The sequence below is a fragment of the Artemia franciscana genome, chromosome 14 (genome assembly GCF_032884065.1).
Source record: "Artemia franciscana chromosome 14, ASM3288406v1, whole genome shotgun sequence".
NCBI classification, from domain to species: Eukaryota; Metazoa; Arthropoda; class Branchiopoda; order Anostraca; family Artemiidae; genus Artemia; species Artemia franciscana.
Genome location: NC_088876.1, coordinates 1,996,908 through 2,019,229, shown reverse-complemented (window position 1 = coordinate 2,019,229; position 22,322 = coordinate 1,996,908). Strand labels below are relative to the sequence as shown.

At 34.0% G+C, this 22,322-nt stretch overlaps 1 protein-coding gene across 1 annotated transcript in view; it reads right to left on the bottom strand.

Moving 5' to 3' along the window:
• LOC136035171 (zinc finger protein 704-like) overlaps positions 1 to 22,322 on the bottom strand; it is a 115,868-nt gene that overhangs the window by 57,951 nt on the left and 35,595 nt on the right. The window contains exon 4 of the mRNA XM_065716743.1: positions 3,565 to 3,654. Within this exon, the coding sequence (XP_065572815.1) occupies positions 3,565 to 3,654 (90 nt within the window). The remainder of the gene's footprint in view (positions 1 to 3,564; positions 3,655 to 22,322) is intronic.

Genomic DNA, 22,322 nt, shown 5'->3' with positions numbered 1-22,322 from the left:
TCGATTTATGACACTAGCGGAGATGCAAGTATATGATAATAGTAATAGGCACGGAGCTGGCGAAGTAGAAAATTTAATTAACAATACATATTTAATTTCCTTGATTATTATATTCTTTTCATGCATTGCTGCCAAAAGACAAGGGCAAAAATTCGCAAGTTGCCAAAATAATTGGCGAATAGGTGCAGAATGCACACGTTCTTGGCAAGCAAATGATTACATATTCTGGTTGAATTCTGATTAAGAATTTGAGTTATTTTTGAAAGTTTAAGAAAGTTTTTAAAATATATTTATATTTCATTTTACATAAATTTTTTATAGTAAATAATATATTATTACTTTTAATTTATATGTAGTATTTTTATACTTTTACTTAATGTTCTTTAACTTGAAAGTGAAAGTTTTTTACTTTGTTTCTTTTTTATTTCTAGAATCAATGGTATTTATGACAAATTAAAATATCTTTTGAATGTTGGATCATCACTGTGAAATCCCTGTGATAGGGATAATGATAGGGATAAAAATTGACTTAGCAAACCACTGCATCCAGGGTTGGGAATCACGGATTTAGAGTCTTTGTTTACAAATAGATGGGATTTGGTGTTTTAGATATTTAAAATACTGCAACACGGGAAAAATTAACATTATACAACCATATGAATTAAATGAACCAAAAACATAGTGGAAAATTATGAGTTAAAACGAAAGCGACCCTAAACATCTGTCTTTCCCCAAATCACAGTTTGCCCCCTCCCCCCGCTAAAATTTAGCGTCTTTAGAAATATGTCAAAACTAAGATAGACCTAAACAATTCAAGCATCCACAGAAAGAGATCAGTTTTCTTTGGTATACATTTAATTTTGTGGGACTATATGGCTTATTTTTCATTTACTGTCATGTTCACTTGACTTGAAAAAATTACCTCCAATTCCCTCCCACCCAGGGTTTTAACGAAATTATGCCACAGTGTAACACAAGAACAGTTCACAAGTAGATTAACATCTCAAATTCTGATTTTCCGTACTTCACTCCATGGGGCTGCTTGCATGCAAAAAGGTATGCAAGAAATTTTTAGGGGGGGGGGAATAGTAAAAAAGAAAACTTATTTGGTAATTCAAATAAAAAGTGCCCAGAAGTTAAAAAATTCAGGATTTCGGTGGGAAAGGGCGGGTGCTGAGCCCCCATCCCCCCACTTACGTCCTTGCTTGTGTGGGACTCCCCTTACGGACAGCAGATTAGCATCTCAAATTTTGGTCTACCTCCCTTCTCTATACTTTATATTTATATTTCAAATTTTATTTATATTTCAAAATATGGACACAATAGGAGACTCCCCGGTTCGGCTTTAGGTTAATATATTTTGATCTAAACACCTGGATATTTGAGGTAAATACCTCAATTCTCGACTCTTTTGCCTCTATTACACAGATGAACTTAATCAATTTGGCTTCTAAGTACCCTTGTATTGCTTTATATAGGACTCCATTTTTCGGGACCAGATTAGCACATCATGTTCTAGCGTATTTCCATTCAAGATACAAAACCCGACATTAACCCCATCTATCTACATGCAGAGAACTAGAATCGTAGAAAATAACACTTTCTAAACTTTCTTCAAACGGCTTTTCCATTAGAGATTGTCTAATGCGACTTAATAACATTATCGTTTAGGTTAGATTTCCTAAATTCAAAACATGCTCCAGCTTGTTTACCAAATTGAAAAACCATATGTTTTCGTTTCCAAGGATAGAAACACGAGTCACGTTGAGAATCCACGTTTTCAAAATCTTTTCTGAAAACATACGGTCGTTATTGATGACATTCTTTAGAAAATAGAAATGCTTTTTAATTTAAATATTAGAGAACATTCTCTTTCTTTTTTAATATTTTGCTCATTACTTTCTGCTTGAATAATAGACATAAAGATTTTCTCTCCACAGAGAAAGTAAGAAGATAAGAAGTAAGACTTCATTAAGTTTGAGGGAAGGACCATTGTGCCAATGACGCGAGTAGGGGCAATTGCCCCTAGCCTTCATTTTTTTGGTATTTTCATTAGAAAAAAAAACAACAAAATTTCCTCCCTTGGACTTTAGAAATAGCTTTACCCCCCCCCCTCTCTACTTTTGTGAATTAGCACCACGGTAAATTACGATCCTTAAAATAGTCTTTAGACGTCTAGGCCCTATCATGGAACGCTTGGAGTAAAACATAATCAATTTTGTATAAATTGAAAATGTTTGTGTGAAAGTGGTTGAACTAAAATTTTAGTAAATAGAAATGAAAAATTTGTCTAGCTGTCAAGTGTATTGGGGTGTGAGATAATATAAGGGCAAATTTTTTCGTTTGGGTGAATCGAGGCTATTACTGAGTAAATTAGGGGTAAGTGAATCTTAGGTACACAGAGAGATTGTGGAGCCAAAAAAGTAGTTTTGTCAAATTTTCGTAATTTCAGTACCACCGTGGAAGGAGTTCCCTTTGGAGAAAGACCACCCTACAAAACAGCTGGGCAAATATTGGATATGGATGAATGCTTGAAAAATACCCCTCTCTTTAGTTTTGGCTGCTCAAATTTAGGATTATGCATATGGTCAGCTTTTTAAAATTTGGTTTAAGCAGAGATGGTATTTGAATACTGTTATTCCCCCCCTCCCCAAGATTTTTCCAGTGCCCTCTTTCCCTATTTTTCTCCTTTTTTTCATTCTTTTTTTTGAATAAATTTGTCAATTTGGTCAATTATTGGCGCCTTTGTCACATTATACCCTCCCCTCTTAAGATTTTGATCATTGGCGCCCTTGTCACATTCCCCTCTCCAAGGTTTATCTCTAGAGCCACCCCTGTATGTAATAAGTTATTATATAAAATATTATTTAATGAATATATACATTACAAATGTAAAAAAAAAGAAAAAAGAAAAAAGTATTTTCCATAGACAGCGTCTAAGCAAAGAAAACGCTTGCCCCAAGCGGTGTCAATTCACAAAAACGTAGGGAAGGGGGTGGAAAATACATTTGTCAAAATCTAAGGAGGGGTGCAATTTGTCTCTTTTTTCTTCAATTTTCAAATGAAAAATGAAAAAAAGCATCTTTCAATGACAATAGCCGGAGAGGTATTTTTAAAAATTTAGGTAGGGGGGGGGGAGTGAAAAGTCTAAGGAGACAATCAAGTTCAAGCAATCACCGAATGCGTTTGGAATGGTTAAATTGGATTAAAGTTGTCATTGTTTCTTGAATTGATCACAAACAGGTTCGGACAATCATCAAAAATTTTCCCGTTTTCCAATAAGAGAATTCCAGCAGGGATTCCCCTACTTCTCTACAATTAAGACTTCTTTAGCCGGAAGCTATATTTTAAGAAGGGGAAAAAATAGAAGAATTCAATGAGAAAGATAAGGAGAGAGAGGGGAGAGAATGCACGAGAGAAAATATTATGGATATAGAAAATTAGGCTTTTTAGCGGCCTTCTGTAAAGAAAGAGGGAGGTTGTTAATTTTCTCTAATGCAAGGAAAATCCAAAGTAGATAAAAAATTCGATTTGATTAATTCCAACGATCCAACCTCAACTCACCGTTAAATCTGACAGCACTTTTCCAAGAAGATGCGTCACTGCCCTCAGATGGCGAAGAGGTACCGTCTGTCCAGCTTTTTGAGTAGGCAACTAAAAACATTAAATACAAATTAGAAACATGTTCATAGGTTCTATATAGCCTGGGTATACCTCAGGAATACCCTGAGGTATTCCTGGGATATTGCTGATTCGCCCTTTTGACAGCCTGAATACAATTAAGGTTTTGATTTAGTTCAACATTCCCCTAAACATTATCTAACAGTTTCACCTTAATACCCATAGCCTCAGCAATCCTAATAGCAGCAGTAGCAGGAATAGCAGCAGTAGCAGGAATAGCAGCGGTAGTAGTAGTAGCAGTATATACACAGTGTCTGTTGGTTAGTTCCTCAACCCATACAAAATGTCCCACAAAGTTTCACTAAGCCATTCAAAAGAAATTGTTGTTATGTTCTTAAGGCAACCTACATGTATATAGAGTATTTTGATTTAGTTCGACATCCTCCAAAAGAGTCCTTGAAAATTTGAACTTATTGCCCTTATCGTCACTAGTCGTAGCAGTAGTAGTAATGGCAATAATGGAAGCATGCACAAGGTGTTCTTTGGTTAGTTCAACATCCCCTTCAACATTCCCTGAAAGTTTCAACAACAAAAAGTTCCTAAGATATTGTTTATACCTCTTTTGACAACCCGCATGTACATAGTGTGTTTTGATTTAGTTCCAACTTCCCTGAAAATTCCAAGATTGATACTATTAGCCACAGTAATAGCTGTAGCAGTAGTATGAACAAAGTGCTTATTTGGTTAGTTCTTTTTTGGTTTGGTTAGTTGAGGTATTCCAGGGTATTACATGTTAATTGTATATTTGTTAATATTGAATATTTTAAAATCATTTCGCTCATGTCGTAAAGAAATTTTATTTTAGCGTGTTTCTATTGTCGGTTTTGAGTGAATTGCTCCACGTCTAGTTGTCATAAATTACATTTCGCTTAAAATTCTCGGTTATGGCTATGTATAAAACTGAACTTATGTCTCCCCCCCCCCCCAGAAAATTCACACCTCAACAATTCTCCCTGGGCAGTTTTCCGCACTTGTGAAATAATGATTGCATTTTTAAATTTTGGGTTATTTGAGAATCAAGTTAGGATTATTAACTTGCCCATCTGGCGTTGTTGGATAATTGATATCTGAAAAATGTGAATAATATGATATTTGAAAGGAGGTATTTGAACGGAAGGAACTTTCAAGTACTTAAGTTTAGGGGTCTCTAATTTCAGTCAGCATGAGAAGTATTAGAGCGTCTTGGGGAGAGGGATTTTATGCATAAAACCTCCGCAAGAGCGTACTCAACAATTTGGCGGGGGAGGGGGTGGTACTGGGTTTGAACCCCCAATCTCCACCTGAAGTTTTTTCTCCGACTGATAAAGTGGTCGTATAAATGGAGACAAAAATAGTATTTCTAAAAAATTACTAAAGAAAAACATTTCTCTGACTCGTCACCTGCTCTAAAAAATCGCCAAAAAACTCCTTCCCCAGCCCCCCCCCCCTCCAAAAAATCCTGGATACCACCCTGGGCACTGAACACCTCGAAAAATTATAGAAAGGGGTAGATATATGTTTTAAAAAATCTGGCTAAAAGCTTTCACTCACTAAATTTTTCTGAAAGTACACAGCATTCTGAAAGCCACGAAAGTTTTAATTTCGACGCATCGATGTTACGGTGGGCCAAAATGAAAATGATTCTAATTTTAGATTCGTTTCAGGTGAACAGTTCTTCATAAAAGGCGTTAACTTTTATTGAAAATAATCTATACCCATAAACCCGGAAAGTTTTGGTGCTTCCTGTAATAAACCTGTTCAAAACATGGCATGCATATACGATGGAATACATCATTGAAAATATTCACTGCGCCTATTTTTATAACTAATGGTTTACAGGCAGTGCTTCCACTTCTAGCGATTTTTCAGCAAGTCTATCGAATTCTCAGTCTATCTCCCGACTAAAATGACATCGACACATACCAAAAATCGACATAAAACCCTGAATTCCCTCCCGGAGAACGTCACTGATAAAATTCTAGTTTATTGGCTTTTTGCTATATTGGAAAGTAGTTGAGTTAGGTAAACGAAACATTCAGGAATGCATTCAAAGCATTAAAGCTTTCCTTGGAAGGTATTTTGAAACATCTGCCTCCGCTAATTCTCCCTCAGAGGGATATTGACCTTTGATGGCCATTTATAACCTTCATTTTATAAAAAATAAACCTTGGAAGATAATTCTTCTTCTCAAATAAGGCACAAGAAAAGTGTTTTGTGCCTCATACCTTTGATCAACCCCAAATTTATAAGGTATTAAAGATCTGTAAATCTATTTCTTAAATTTAGGAAAAAACTCTTGATACGGCTTAAAATTTTACTGAAATAACAGGTATTAAAAACAAGAGCTAAGAGCTCATATGGCACTTATGACGAGGCAAGAAGAGCTAAGAGCCAAGAGATCATATGGTATGAGCTCTAGCAAAATTCTATGAATCAATAGATTGATTTAAAAGGAAAATAAAGAGGCTTAATGCCGGTCAGGATTTAAAATAAGAGCTCTGAGTCACGATGTCCTTCTAATTATCAAAATTCATTAAGATCCGATCACCCACTCGTATGTTATAAAAACCTAGATTTTTCTAGTTTTTCCTCTCCCTTTAGCCCCACAGATGGTCGAATCTGGGAAAACGACTTCATCAAGTCAATTTGTGCAGTTCCCGGAAACGCCTACCAATTTTCATCGTCCTAGCACGTCCAAAAGCACCAAACTCGCCAAATCAGTGAACCCCTCCCCCCAACTCTCCCAAAGAGAGTGAATCCAGTACGTTTCCGTCAATCACGTATCAAGGACATTGGCTTATTCTATTCACCAAGCTTCCTCCCGATTCCTCCACTCCAAGTGTTTTCCTATATTTCCTCCTCCAACTCCCCCCAATGTCAAAAGATCTGGTCGGGATTTGAAGTAAGGGCTCTGAGACATGAATTCCTTCTAAATATCAAATTTCATTAAGATCCGATCACCTATTCGTAAAATAAAAATACCCCAATTTCCACGTTTTCCAAGAATTCCGGTTTCCCCCTCCAACCCCCCCCCCCAATGTCACAGGATCTGGTCGGAATTTAAAATTAGAGCTTTAAAGCGCAAGACCCTTCTAAATATCAAATTTCATTAAAATCTGGTCACCCTTTCGTAAATTACAAATACCTCAATTTTCGAAATTACCTCCCCCCCAACTCCACCAAAGAGAGCAGATCCGGTCCGATTATGTCAGTCACGTGTCTTAGACAGGTTTTTATTCTTCCCATCCAGTTTCATCCTGATCTCACCGCTTTCAGTATTTTATTTCCGGTTCAGTATTAAGATTTCCGGTTCCCCTCAACTGCCCCCCCCCCCCAATTACTCTGGATCCGGTTGAGATTTAAAATAAGAGATTTGAGTCACGAGGTTCTTCTAAATATGAAGTTTCATGAAGATCCGATCACTCGTTCGTAAGTTAAAAAACGTCATTTTTTCTAATTTTTCAGAATTAAATCACCCCCTCCAATAGAGCGGATCCGTTCCGATTATGTAAATAACGTATCTATGACTTCTGCTTATTTTTCCCACCAAGTTTCATCCCGATCCTTCCAATCTAAGCGTTTTCCATGATTTTAATTTCCCCCACCCCAAACTCCCCCAAATGTCAACAGATTCGGTCGGGACTTAAAATAAGAGCTTTGAGACACGATATCCTTCAAAATATCAAATTTCATTGAAATCCGATCACCCGTTCGTAAGTTAAAAATACCTCATTTTTTCTAATTTTTCAGAATTAACCCCCCCCCCCCCAACAACCCGAAAGAGAGCGGATCCGTCCCGGTTATGTCAATCATATATCTAGGACTTGTGCTTATTTTTCCCACCAAGTTTCATCCCGATCCCTCCACTCTAAGTGTTTTCCAAGTTTTAGGTTTCCCCCTCCCAACTCCCCTCCATGTCACCAGATCCGGTCGGGATTTAAAATAAGAGCTCTGAGACACGATATCCTTCTAAATATCAAATTTCGTTGAGATCCGATAACCCATTCGTAAGTTAAAAATACCTCATTTTTTCTAATTTTTTAGAACCCCCCCCCCCCAACTACCCCAAAGAGAGCGGGTCCATTCCGGTTATGTCAATCATGTTTCTAGGACTTGTGCTTTTTTCCCCACCAAGTTTCATCCCGATCCCTCCACTCTAAGTGTTTTCCAAGTTTTAGGTTTCCCCGCCCAACTCCCCCAACCCAATGTCACCAGATCCGGTCGGGGATTTAGAATAAGAGCTCTGAGACACGATATCCTTCTAAATATCAAATTTCATTGAGATCCGATCACCCGTTCGTAAGTTAAAAATGCCTGATTTTTTCTAATTTTTTAGAATTAACCCCCCCCCCCCTAACTACCCCAAGGAGAGCGGATCCGTTCCGGTTATGTAAATCATGTATCTAGGACTTGTGCTTATTTTTCCCACCAAGTTTCATCCCGATCCCTCCACTCTAAGTGTTTTCCAAGTTTTAGGTTTCCCCCTCCCAACTACCCCCCCCCAATGTCACCAGATCTGTTCGGGATTTAAAAAAAGAGCTCTGAGACACGATATCCTTCTAAATATCAAATTTCACTGAGATCCGATCACCCATTCCTAAGTTAAAAATACCTCATTTTTTCTAATTTTCAGAATTGTGCAGCTCCCTGACACGCCTACCAATTTTTATCGTCCTAGCACGTCCAGAAGCACCAAACTCGCCAAATAAATGAACCCCTCCCCCAAAGAGAGCAAATCCAGTATGGTTCTGTTAATCACGTATCAAGGACATTTGCTTATTTTATCCACCAAGCTTCATCCCGATCCCTCCACTCCAAGTGTTTTCCAAGATTTCCCCCTCCAACTCCCCCCGATGTCAAAAGATCTGGTCGGGATATGAAATAAGGGCTCTGAGACAGGAATTCCTTCTAAATATCAAATTTCCGATCACCTATTCGTAAGATAAAAATGCCCCAATTTTCACGTTTTCCAAGAATTCCGGTTCCCCCTCCAACTCCCCCCAATGTCACAGGACCTGGTCGGAATTTAAAATCAGAGCTTTAAAGCACAAGATCCTTCTAAATATCAGATTTCATTAAGATCTGGTCACCCTTTCGTAAGTTACAAATACTTCAATTTTCAAAATTACCCCCCCCCCCAACTCCACCAAAGAGAGCAGATCCGGTTCAATTATGTCAGTCACGTATCTTAGACAGGTTTCTATTCTTCCCATCCAGTTTCATCCTGATCTCACGGCTTTAAGTATTTTCTAAGATTTCTTGTATTTTCTAAGATGATTTTAGGTTCCCCCACCCCAAACTCCCCCCAATGTCACCAGATCCGGTCGGGATTTAAAACAAGAGCTTTGAGACACGATATCCTTCTAAATATAAAATTTCATTGAGATCCGATCACCCGCTCGTAAGTTAAAAATACCTATTTTTTTCTAATTTTTAGAATTAACCCCCCCCCCCCAACTACCCCAAAGAGAGCAGATCTGTTCCGGTTATGTCAATCATGTATCTAGGACCTGTGCTAATTTTTCCCACCAATTTTTGTCCCGATCCCTCCACTCTAAGTGTTTTTCAAGATTTTAGGTTTCCCCCTCCCAGCTCCCCCCCCCAGTATATATACATATATATATATATATATATATATATATATATATATATATATATATATATATATATATATATATATATATATATATATATATATATATATATATATATATATATATATATATATATATAATTGTTTAGTATTAATATAGATTGTGAATTCGTAACATAAATATACGAGGGCCAGAACCAAGGTATGATAAGCTTGTTTTGGTGATACTTGGTTGTTCTACATTTGTTTTTTATAGGCATTTCATTTTATATATATATATAATATATATATATATATATATATTTATTTAAAATTTGCAGTACAATTCCGCAATATAGTATAATAGCTTCCAAACAGCCCTCCATGGCTATGACCGTTGGCTTTTCCTATTCTCCACTTCCAAAACTGAGTATATTCATGGGGTTACTATGAGTAGAATATTGGAAACGAGGGAATGTTGATTTGTTAAATTATAAATTAATCAAACACAAGGACACCACCGTGAAATTTTTCCTGGAGGGAGGACTCAATGAATAGATCTGATTTTAATGCATAAATTAATTTAAATATGTTAATAGACAGTATAGTACGGGACCAAATACACATAGGTCTAGACCTAAAAGCGAATTTTATTATTCTTCCTCTTTCAAATAAGGTGGAGATCGCCCCTTGACCTCTCCTCGGTGGAACCCATAGTTAAACCGCAAAAAACTGGTAAGTTCTGGCAAACTAGGTAAAAAATCAATAAATAATCTTGTATTTATTGATGTATTATTTATATATTATTACACTTACTATATTTATTTATATTTATTATATTTTATATATTATTCATATTATTATGTATATTATGTATTTATTTATTATGTATGTAATTGAAGGAGACGAGCCTAGGGTCCCTCTCCGTAGATGTCAGATATGATCTATTAGATTTATTAATTTACTGTATGAAACAATACTCGCGAAAGTTGTAAGAAAAAATGCAAAAAAGAGTTAGAAACTCAGAATAACGAAAGCAGAGTAAAAAGAAAGAGTTAAATAGTAACAGTAAACAATAAAAACCAGATCAATAGAATCAATCAATTTGTATGTGACCTGCAACTAAAATGTACGTCAATACAAACGACCCCTTACGTCACTGTGCAATATCAAGAAAAAAAAGAACCCAAATCCAATATTTCACATACATTGGATTGCCAAGTTCAAAAGCCAGAAATTTTTTTTTGATTATTTTTGAAAATAATCACATCGTTTTAAAAAAATGACAATGATTGATCGATTAGCATACACCTGCTCATTGTTAGCAAAAAGTCGAATAAAAACAGGCTACAATTCCCCTTTTTTCACAACTCAAGGTCTTTTTTTTATGCATAATTTGGGTGACTGCCCGACTAGCGGTTAATGAAAAAAGTCTACAAAAAAACGGCCTAGATGGAAAAATATAACTTTGTCTCGTAATGTACATGTCTGAAAGGTATATGATAAATTAAGTCTCAAGGGATAGAATCACAAGTTCTTCTCTTAAAGCCCAAGCGAAAGCCATTTTATAAAGTTTGTACAACGTTTACGACGACGGGACAGAGGTGTATGCAGCAAAAGTTTTGAAATATTTTTGAAATAAAAATTATGTTTAAAAAATATATATATTTAAAAATAATATAATTTTATAAAATAATAATTTAATTTTATTATAATTAAAATTATAATTAAAAAATAATTTTATAAAAAAAAATAATACATTTTTTAAAATATAATATATTTTTAAAAAGCTTTGAAATAAAAAAGTGGATGTAAAGAAAATCTGTTTTTAGCAATTGCAATTGGAAGTAGTTAAAAAAATTTGACCTAAATGCTAAACTCTTAGTCGCTGAAAATTCATGTTTAATTAAAACTTCATTCAATTTATGTGCGTATTTTCAGTGTTATGTTCAGGATATCAAATCTAACATGACTTGTTTTTTCTTCTTTTTTTTGGTTTAGGTAAGTTTGGCTTGGAGTCGAGAGTTGAGCAAGGTTGTGATTTTGCCCAGTTGTGGCTTTGGAAGGATGAATGGAAGTGTATACGGTAAAAGCTGAAAGGCACAGAAATGGGTGCGAAGAAGCTCTGATCTTTATACCAATTAAAATTAGAGATTATTTCCCCCTTCCCTACCAGTTAGAAGTTTGGATAAACTTCCAAACTTTCCAAAAATTTTGAAGGGGTAAAATTTCCCCTTCCAAATTTTTTCAGGCTCGTAACCTTTGATGGGTATGACTAAACATAATAAAATTTATATATTAGGATAAAAAACAGATTCTTTTGACATATCTACTACAACTACTACCACTACTACTAACAATTCACCGCAGCACCAAGCCACCTGAGGCCAACACAGCTACGCACGCTCCTCCTCCATCCCAATCTATTCAAAGCCCCCCTCTTTACGCTCTCCCAGGAAGTTCCTATTTTATTTTAATTTTTCTTGATAACGTCCTCCCACCCCAGACGAGAACGACTTGCCTTTTGTTTAGCCCCAGACGGTTGGCCGAAAAGGACAATAACAGTCTTTGGTAATATTTCATCCTTCATCTGCAGAACGGGCCCGAGCCATCTCAACCTTTCTTTCATTTTAGCCCTAGAAAGTGGGATTGAAACACATTTTTCGAAGAGCCTACTGTTTAAATGCAGTCAGTCAGCCAGGTACCCAGAACAATCCGTAGGAAATTTCTCTGGAATATTGTGATATTGATAATCGTGATTATGATAATTGTGATTATGTGATTATTGTGATAGTAATTTTGTGATTGATAGGTGATACAAAAATGTGAAAAATAACTAAGAAGTGTCCGAGAATCTTGGCGGCCTTGATGTGGCCTATTGGCGATTGTTGTTTTGTTGGCGATGATTGTTGTTATTGGCGATTGGCGAAAGTCTTGGTTTAGTTTCATTTGCTTAATAGCTTAAAAAAGCAACGAAATCGGTCAATTATATGAAAAGGATGTAAATTTCAAGATTTCAGTGTGGAGGGGTAAAAGCTTGGCACCCGTTCCGTAAGCGCGTGATGTTTACCTTCCAATAGGTTCTCTCACAGCATAAAAATTATATATATATATATATATATATATATATATATATATATATATATATATATATATATATATATATATATATATATATATATATATATATATATATATATATATATATGTATATATATATATTTATATATGTGTTTGTGTGTGTGTGTGTGTACATACATATATCTGTGAATGTGTAAAAATTGGTGAATAACGACATTCAGCGTTCAATGGCCGAAACACCTTTTTTTCTCCTTGAATTTAGTCAGCGCTGACTCTTAACTTTTGCAATTTATTCCAAGGTTTAGTGATGACAGGTGAGGTTGATTAGGTTTGGTGAGGTTAGGTTGGGGTAAGTTAGGTTTGAAACTTAGGTTTCTAATATTTAGAACTAAATTTATCCTAATCAAACATAATCTAAACTAAGGTAATCTAACCTAAACTAACTTTATCTTTTACCATCATAGCTTACACAAGACTGGAATAGCTGATACACAAAGGTAATTGAATCCAAGCAGAGAGAAAAAGGAATTTCAGACATTCACTGGTGAACATGATTATATATATATATATATATATATATATACATATATATATATATATATATATATATATATATATATATATATATATATATATATATATATATATATATATATATATATACATATATATATATATATATATATATATATCTATCTATATATATAAAAATAAGTTGTCTGTGGATGGATGGATGGATGTGTCAGGTGACGTCACCTGAAAAAACTGGATCAGGTGACGTCAAAACTGAAAAAACTAAAAAAAGGCAAAAACTACAAAAAAAACTAAAAACTAATAAAAAAAATAAAAAAGCTAAAAAACTAAAAAAACTATAAAGGTAAAAACCAATAAAAAACTAAAAAAAAAACTGAAAAAACTAAAAAAAGGCAAAAACTACAAAAAAAACTAAAAACTAATAAAAAAAGTAAAAAAGCTAAAAAACTAAAAAAACTAAAAAAAGGTAAAAAACTAAAAAAAATAAAAAATAAAAAAAACTAAAAAAAAGGAAAAAACTGAAAAATAAGCTAAAATAAAGGTAAAAACCAATAAAAAACTAAAAAAAAAAGGAAAAAACTAATAAATGACGACACTCAAAGAGAAAAAAAAGGCAAAAACTACAAAAAAAACTAAAAACTAATAAAAAAAATAAAAAAGCTAAAAAACTAAAAAAACTAAAAAAGGCAAAAACTACAAAAAAAACTAAAAACTAATAAAAAAGCTAAAAAACTAAAAAAACTAAAAAAAAGGCAAAAACTACAAAAAAACTAAAAACTAATAAAAAAAATAAAAAAGCTAAAAAACTAAAAAAAACTAAAAAAACTAAAAAAAGGTAAAAAACTAAAAAAACTAAAAACTAAAAAAAACTAAAAAAGGTAAAAACTAAAAGAACTAAAAAAGAAAAAAATAAATGACGACACTCAAAGAGAAAGCGACCAGGACAAAAGGAATGTTCGATTAGCAATCAACAAAGCACCGGGACACAGGGAGTATAAATGACGACCCGGGGGAAACAGGGGGATATAAATGACGACCGGGACAAAAAAACTAAAAAGAAAAAAAAAATAAAAACTAATAAAAAAACTAAAAAATCTAAAAATCTAAATAAGCTAAAAAAGAAAAAAAAAGGAAAAAAATAAAGGAGAAAAACAAAACTAAAAAACGAATGTATATACAGACCGGGACACCGGGATACAAATGACGACCGGGACCCGGGACACAGGGAATATAAATGACGACCGGGACACAGGGACACAACTCCGGTACACCGGGATACAAATGACGACCGGGACACAGGGAATATAAATGACGACCGGGACACAGGGACACAACTACAACGGGGACACCGGGGGAAACAGGGGGATATAAATGACGACCGGGACAAAAAACTAAAAAGAAAAAAAAACTAAAAACTAATAAAAAAACTAAAAAATCTAAAAATCTAAATAAGCTAAAAAAGAAAAAAAAAGGAAAAAAATAAAGGAGAAAAACAAAACTAAAAAACGAATGTATATACAGACCGGGACACCGGGATACAAATGACGACCGGGACCCGGGACACAGGGAATATAAATGACGACCGGGACACAGGGACACAACTACAACGGGGACACCGGGGGAAACAGGGGGATGTAAATGACGACCGGGACACCGGGACAGGGAATGGTCGATTAGCAATCACCATCAACAAAGCTCAAGGGCAATCATTAGAATCATGAGGTATAGATCTGAATACAGATTGTTTTCCCATGGACCATTATATGTTGCATGTTCAAGAGTCGGTAAACCTGACAATCTATTTATATGCAAAGACAATGGGACAGCAAAGAATGTTGTATATTCGCAAGTTTTACGTAGTTAAAACCATATATATATATCTATCTATATTCACAGGTGGGACATAGGGACACAACTACAATGGCGCGTAACTATTATGGCGCGTAACGACTTACGCGCGCGGGGGGGCTTGGGGGGGGGGGCGCGAAGCGCCCCCACCAACTAGGTGTTGGGGTGGCGCGAAGCGCCACCCCAACAGCTAGTATATATATATATATATCTATATATATAAAAATAAGTTGTCTGTCTGTGGATGGATGGATCAGGTGACGTCACCTGAAAAAACTGGATCAGGTGACGTCAAAACTGAAAAAAACTAAAAAAAGGCAAAAACTACAAAAAAAACTAAAAACTAATAAAAAAAATAAAAAAGCTAAAAAACTAAAAAAACTAAAAAAAGGCAAAAACTACAAAAAAACTAAAAACTAATAAAAAAGCTAAAAAACTAAAAAAACTAAAAAAAGGCAAAAACTACAAAAAAAACTAAAAACTAATAAAAAAAATAAAAAAGCTAAAAAACTAAAAAAACTAAAAAAACTAAAAAAAGGTAAAAAACTAAAAAAACTAAAAACTAAAAAAAACTAAAAAAAAAGGAAAAAACTGAAAAATAAGCTAAAATAAAGGTAAAAACCAATAAAAAACTAAACAAAAAACTGAAAAAACTAAAAAAAGGCAAAAACTACAAAAAAAAACTAAAAACTAATAAAAAAAGTAAAAAAGCTAAAAAACTAAAAAAACTAAAAAAACTAAAAAAAGGTAAAAAACTAAAAAAAATAAAAAATAAAAAAAAATAAAAAAAAGGAAAAAACTGAAAAATAAGCTAAAATAAAGGTAAAAACCAATAAAAAACTAAAAAGAAAAAAAGGAAAAAACTAAAAAAAATTTTCATCTAAAAAACTAAAAAAAACTAAAAAAGGGAAAAACTAAAAGAACTAAAAAAGAAAAAAATAAATGACGACACTCAAAGAGAAAGCGACCAGGACAAAAGGAATGTTCGATTAGCAATCAACAAAGCACCGGGACACAGGGAGTATAAATGACGACCAGGACATAAGTAAAAAAAAAAAAACTATCTATATATATAAAAATAAGTTGTCTGTGGATCTGTGGATCGTGGATCAGGTGACGTCACCTGAAAAAACTGGATCAGGTGACGTCAAAACTGAAAAAACTAAAAAAAGGCAAAAACTACAAAAAAAAACTAAAAACTAATAAAAAAAATAAAAAAGCTAAAAAACTAAAAAAACTAAAAAAAGGCAAAAACTACAAAAAAAACTAAAAACTAATAAAAAAGCTAAAAAACTAAAAAAACTAAAAAAAAGGCAAAAACTACAAAAAAAACTAAAAACTAATAAAAAAAATAAAAAAGCTAAAAAACTAAAAAAACTAAAAAAACTAAAAAAAGGTAAAAAACTAAAAAAACTAAAAACTAAAAAAAAATAAAAAAAGGAAAAAACTGAAAAATAAGCTAAAATAAAGGTAAAAACCAATAAAAAACTAAAAAAAACTGAAAAAACTAAAAAAAGGCAAAAACTACAAAAAAAATAAAAACTAATAAAAAAAGTAAAAAAGCTAAAAAACTAAAAAAACTAAAAAAACTAAAAAAAGGTAAAAAACTAAAAAAAATAAAAAATAAAAAAAAACGAAAAAAAAGGAAAAAACTGAAAAATAAGCTAACATAAAGGTAAAAACCAATAAAAAACTAAAAAGAAAAAAAGGAAAAAACTAAAAAAAATTTTCATCTAAAAAACTAAAAAAAACTAAAAAAGGTAAAAACTAAAAGAACTAAAAAAGAAAAAAATAAATGACGACACTCAAAGAGAAAGCGACCAGGACAAAAGGAATGTTCGATTAGCAATCAACAAAGCACCGGGACACAGGGAGTATAAATGACGACCAGGACATAAGTAAAAAAAAAAATTAACAAAACTAAAAAGAAGGTAAAAACTACAAAAAAACTAAAAAGAAAAAAAAAACTAAAAACTAATAAAAAAACTAAAAAATCTATAAAAATCTAAATAAACTAAAAAAGAAAAAAAAAGGAAAAAAATAAAGGAGAAAAACAAAACTAAAAAACGAATGTATATACAGACCGGTACACCGGGATACAAATGACGACCGGGACACAGGGAATATAAATGACGACCGGGACACAGGGACACAACTACAACGGGGACACCGGGGGAAACAGGGGGATATAAATGACGACCGGGACAAAAAAACTAAAAAGAAAAAAAACTAAAAACTAATAAAAAACTAAAAAATCTAAAAATCTAAATAAGCTAAAAAAGAAAAAAAAAGGAAAAAAATAAAGGAGAAAAACAAAACTAAAAAACGAATGTATATACAGACCGGGACACCGGGATACAAATGACGACCGGGACACAGGGAATATAAATGACGACCGGGACACAGGGACACAACTACAACGGGGACACCGGGGGAAACAGGGGGATGTAAATGACGACCGGGACACCGGGACAGGGAATGGTCGATTAGCAATCACCATCAACAAAGCTCAAGGGCAATCATTAGAATCATGAGGTATAGATCTGAATACAGATTGTTTTCCCATGGACCATTATATGTTGCATGTTCAAGAGTCGGTAAACCTGACAATCTATTTATATGCAAAGACAATGGGAAAGCAAAGAATGTTGTATATTCGCAAGTTTTACGTAGTTAAAACCATATATATATATATATATATATATATATATATATATATATATATATATATATATATATATATATATATATATCTATATTCACAGGTGGGACATAGGGACACAACTACAATGGCGCGTAACTATTATGGCGCGTAACGACTTACGCGCGCGGGGGGGCTTGGGGGGGGCGCGAAGCGCCCCCACCAACTAGGTGTTGGGGTGGCGCGAAGCGCCACCCCAACAGCTAGTATATATATATATATATACGAGTAATTGTTAAACATTCCGGAAACACTCAAGAAGTTTGATCTGTGTGATCTGAGAAAAACCGGTTTGTCTTTCGCATTCGGTTATAATCAGCTTAATCTCAGTGATAGAAAAACTTCGATGCAGGTATAATATTTAATATATAGAGGTGGTTAGGCTAGGTACTTACCATAATACGTTCTAGGCAGCCTACTTTCCATAGTTTTCTTCTGTAGCTTCCATAGTTTTGTTAGTAGAGCATTATATTCTCATCATATTTTGGTGTATTTCATTATGATTAACCTAACTAATCACTATGATTAACCGAACTTCACTTCTTGAGTGTTTTCGAGATATTTAACAAGTAACTATAAATATATGTAATAAACATTATGTTGTCAGTCGGGTATCAAAAGATCATATCTCTTTAATTGTGAATTTTCAGAAGAGCAAAAGAAAAACCTCACTTTTTTATTTTCGCTTCGATAGCCGTAAAACAAAAACTGATTTATGTGTAAAAACAATACAAATCAATCCGTTTTTGTTTTACAGTTATTGGAGAGAAAATAAAAAGTTGTGAGGTTTTCTTTTTGTTCTTGTGAAAATTTATAATTATGGAGATACGACCTTTTGATACCCGACTAACGACATGCAACTATTACATAATATGCATACTATGGGATCTCTTTGAAGCTAGAAAACAACTGGTACGATGGATACTTGCACCTACTTGTTCGCTCAACCCCCTTTGCATTTGCAACTTGTCTATTCTTTCTTCGCAATAAGATCTTAATATTGCGCAAAATATTCAACTGCGCATGCGAATACTTTCTAAATTGAAGACATTGCCAAGCAGGGACAGTTATTTTGCTCATTTATAATATAGCAAATTAAGGTTAACTAACGATTCAGCAAATCATTAGGTTGTACCATAGTGCTTAATTACGAAACAGGTAAAATGCCTATAAAAGGAGCTCCTACTTTAACCACAAATGTCTTTACCGCACTTATAACCACATAACTATACTTTTAAGTTTCAAATATAGTGAAAAATAATGGTTAATAAATATAGAGACGATATATCACAAATGAATTTTTGCATGATCATCACAGACCCAAGGGGTAGCCCACTTTCAAAAATTAGGTGCACCAGATGGGTGGGTTTCACGCGTGGTGGAGGTGGACCATGCTTAGCACAAATAGCACAATACGTGGTGCGAAGAAGCACAGCGGGGCGGAAGTGTTCCATACAAGGGTAAAAAAAGCGGCACTCCTAAAAAAGTAGGTAGCTCCTCGCACATAGCCGTGGGAATAAAAATAAACACAATTAAACGTTGGGATTTTAAAAGATGTGAAGTATCGAACTGTGGTTTAACCTAGAGGTTGTGCATAATACAACCTTATGCATGCCGGAGCAACAGATATGGCTGCCAGACCAGAAGGCGTTATTGGCTTCACTGGCCAGCTGGCCAGTGAAGCCGGCTTAGCTGATCTTCGTGACGAATGGATAGCTGCCAGACCTATATTCCCAAGAATGGCAAAAATATGGAAATAAAATACAGACCGCGGTTAGAAAGTGCTCCTCGATAGTAGTTTTATAGCACCAAATTTATTTTGGCGACTGAGTGTACTCAAAGGTTTTAAGAAAATCTACAAGCATCACTGTTTTCTTTTTTTTTTTCAAAAATGTCCCTAACTCTCATATTGCTTATCAAACAGTTCGTGGTAACGAACTGTAGTAAGGAGCGACCCGGCTCAATAGTAAACGAAACTCTAAAAAACGGAATTTTGATGCTAAAAGATATATCAAAAGAATCGGATTTTTATGCTGATTTCAAATATATAAGTTTCATCAAATTTAGTCTTTGTCATCAAAAGTTACGAGCCTGAGAAAATTTGCCTTATTTTGGAAAATAGGGGGTAACACCCCCTAAAAGTCATAGGATCTTAACGAAAATTACACCATCGCATTCAGCGTATCAGAGAACCCTATAGAAAAAATTTCAAGGTCCAATCTACAAAAATGTGGAATTTCGTATTTTTTGCCAGAAGACAAATCACGGGTGCGTGTTTATTTGTTTTTTTTTTTGTTTTTTTTTCCCCAGGGGTCATCGTATCGACCAAGTAGTCCTAGAGTGTTGCAAGAGTGCTCATTCTAACGGAAATGAAAAGTTCTAGTGCCCTTTTTAAGTGACCAAAAAAATTGGAGGGCACCTAGGCCCCCTCCCACACTCATTTTTTTCCCAAAGTCAACGGATCAAAATTTTGAGATAGCCATTTTGTTCCGCATAGTCGAAAACCATAATAACTATGTCTTTGGGGATGACTTACCCCCCACAGTCCCTGGGGGAGGGGCTGCAAGTTACAAACTTTGACCAATGTTTACATACAGTAATGGTTACTGGGAAGTGTACCGACGTTATCAGGGGGATTTTTTTGGTTTGGGTGTGGGGTTCAGGGGAGGGGGCTATATGGGAGGATCTTTCCTTGTAGGAATATTTCATGGGGGAAGAGAAATACAATGAAAAGTGCGCAGGACTTTCTAGCATTACTATAAAAAAAACAATGAAAATATAAACATGAAAAAGTTTTTTCAATCGAAAGTAAGGAGAAGCATTAAAACTTAAAAAGGAACAGAGATTATTACGCATATGAGGGGTTCTAAAAATACTTTAGCATAAAGAGCGAGGTATTTAGGAGGAGATAAACACTTCACTCTTTATGCTAAATTTTTTTTTAATAATTTCAACTATTTATTCTACGGCCTTTCTGATTCAGGGGTTATTCTTAAAGAATTGGGATAAAACAAGATTTAGTGTGAACAGCGAGGTATTAACGAGGGGACCAGCCCCCCCCCCCATATATATAATCAAAAATATAAGAATATAAAAGTTTGTTACGTAAGTTAATTCTTAAGTTACGTATTTTTTTACTAATAAAAACGTTCGTTAAGAATAAAAGATCTAGGTGCCTTTTTAAGTAACCGAAAAATTGGAGGGCAACAAGACCTCCTTCCCCACCCCTCATTTCTCAAAATCGTCTGATCAAAACTAAGAGAAAGCCATTTAGCCAAAAAAAGAATTAATATGCAAATTTCATTTTAATAATTTATGTACGGAGAGCCAAAATCAGACATGCATTAATTAAAAAACTTTCAGAAATTAAATAAAAAAAACAAGTTTTTTTAAATGAAAGTAAGGAGCGACATTAAAACTTAAAACGAACAGAAATTACTCCGTATATGAAAGGGGCTTTTCCTCCTCGACACCCCGCTCCTTGCGCTAAAGTTTGATTCTTTCTCGCAACTCGACTTTTTAAAACAATAAAAAAGTTTAGCGTAAGGAGCTGGGTGTCGAGGAGGAAAAGCCCCTTTCATATACGGAGTAATTTCTGTTCGTTTTAAGTTTTAATGTCGCTCCTTACTTTCATTTAAAAAAACTTGTTTTTTTTTATTTAATAAAATGAATAATTGGATGAAAATCACAAAATTTGATATAAACAGCGGAATGCAGCAGCACCGACCATAGAGACGAACGAAGGATTCTGTTTCGAGAGAATTGGCGCTTCGGGAAGAGAAGGGGGGGGTACAACTGTTGAAAAATATAACTTAAAGAATAATATAAAAAATTATACGTATAAAGGGTTCTTTCAGCCGTTTAATTGCTAGATTAACCGTTTTTGATTAGCCGTTTAGCTGTTTTTGTTTGGACGGTGGAAACAGAGATGTTACCTAACAATTCGCAGAAACGTAATAATTTGACGGGAATGTAAGAAAAAAAATTAAGCTTGAAAATAAACCTTGAAAACTTAAGTGATTGTTTGTGGACCAAGGGTTTTAAGGTAGGGACAGAGGGGGCACTCGGCCTGGGCGCAAAATTTATAGGGGCACAAAATTTCAAATAAATAATTGTACGGTTACAATCATTTTATAATTTTTCAAATTTTATCTTTATTAAAACAAATTAGAGGGCACAGTTCATAAACGAAAATAATTAATAGATTATTAATTAATTATTTAAAAACACATAAAAATAAATAAGTAATAATAATTAAAATAACTAAATTAAAATTGTTAATAATAATTAAATAATGTAAATAATAAACAAAAATAATTAAAAATACATCATTAATTAATCAATAAATTGAAATAGTTTTGTTAATAAATGAAAATAGTGTAAAAATTTTGGCCTGGAAATTCTGTGGCAGACAAGGGGGGTTCTAATCAAGATCTCGCTCCGGTTACAAGAGAGATCAGAGCTGCCCCTGGCCAAGGGGACCTCAAGGTAGTAAAGAAGAATCAGTAAAAAACAGGTCACCGATAGCCAGAAAAAAAGGTCAGAATAGATGGAAAAAGTTTTTGTCTCCAACAGTCAAAAAGTTTTCGTCTCCAGTTTGTCGGATGAAGTTTTGTCTCCACTTTGTCCAGAACTTTTATTCAAGAAATATTAGCAGTCCTGAATTGGTCTGCCAATGTTATAAGCATAGAAATTCTACTTTTTCATTCCCCTTTGCTGCATGATCTGGTTTTGAATATTGCACTTCAAATTCTCCAACAGTTTCTTTTCAACAATTTTTTTTATTTGTTTTCGAAATTCACTAAAAATGTTATTTATTATTTTTGTTTGATATTGTTACATAACAGGCTTTGGTTGCACTGCGGAAAAACTCCTTAAATCGTTCAAATCCCTAGATTTTGGGGAGAAGGGACACAGTCTCTTCCC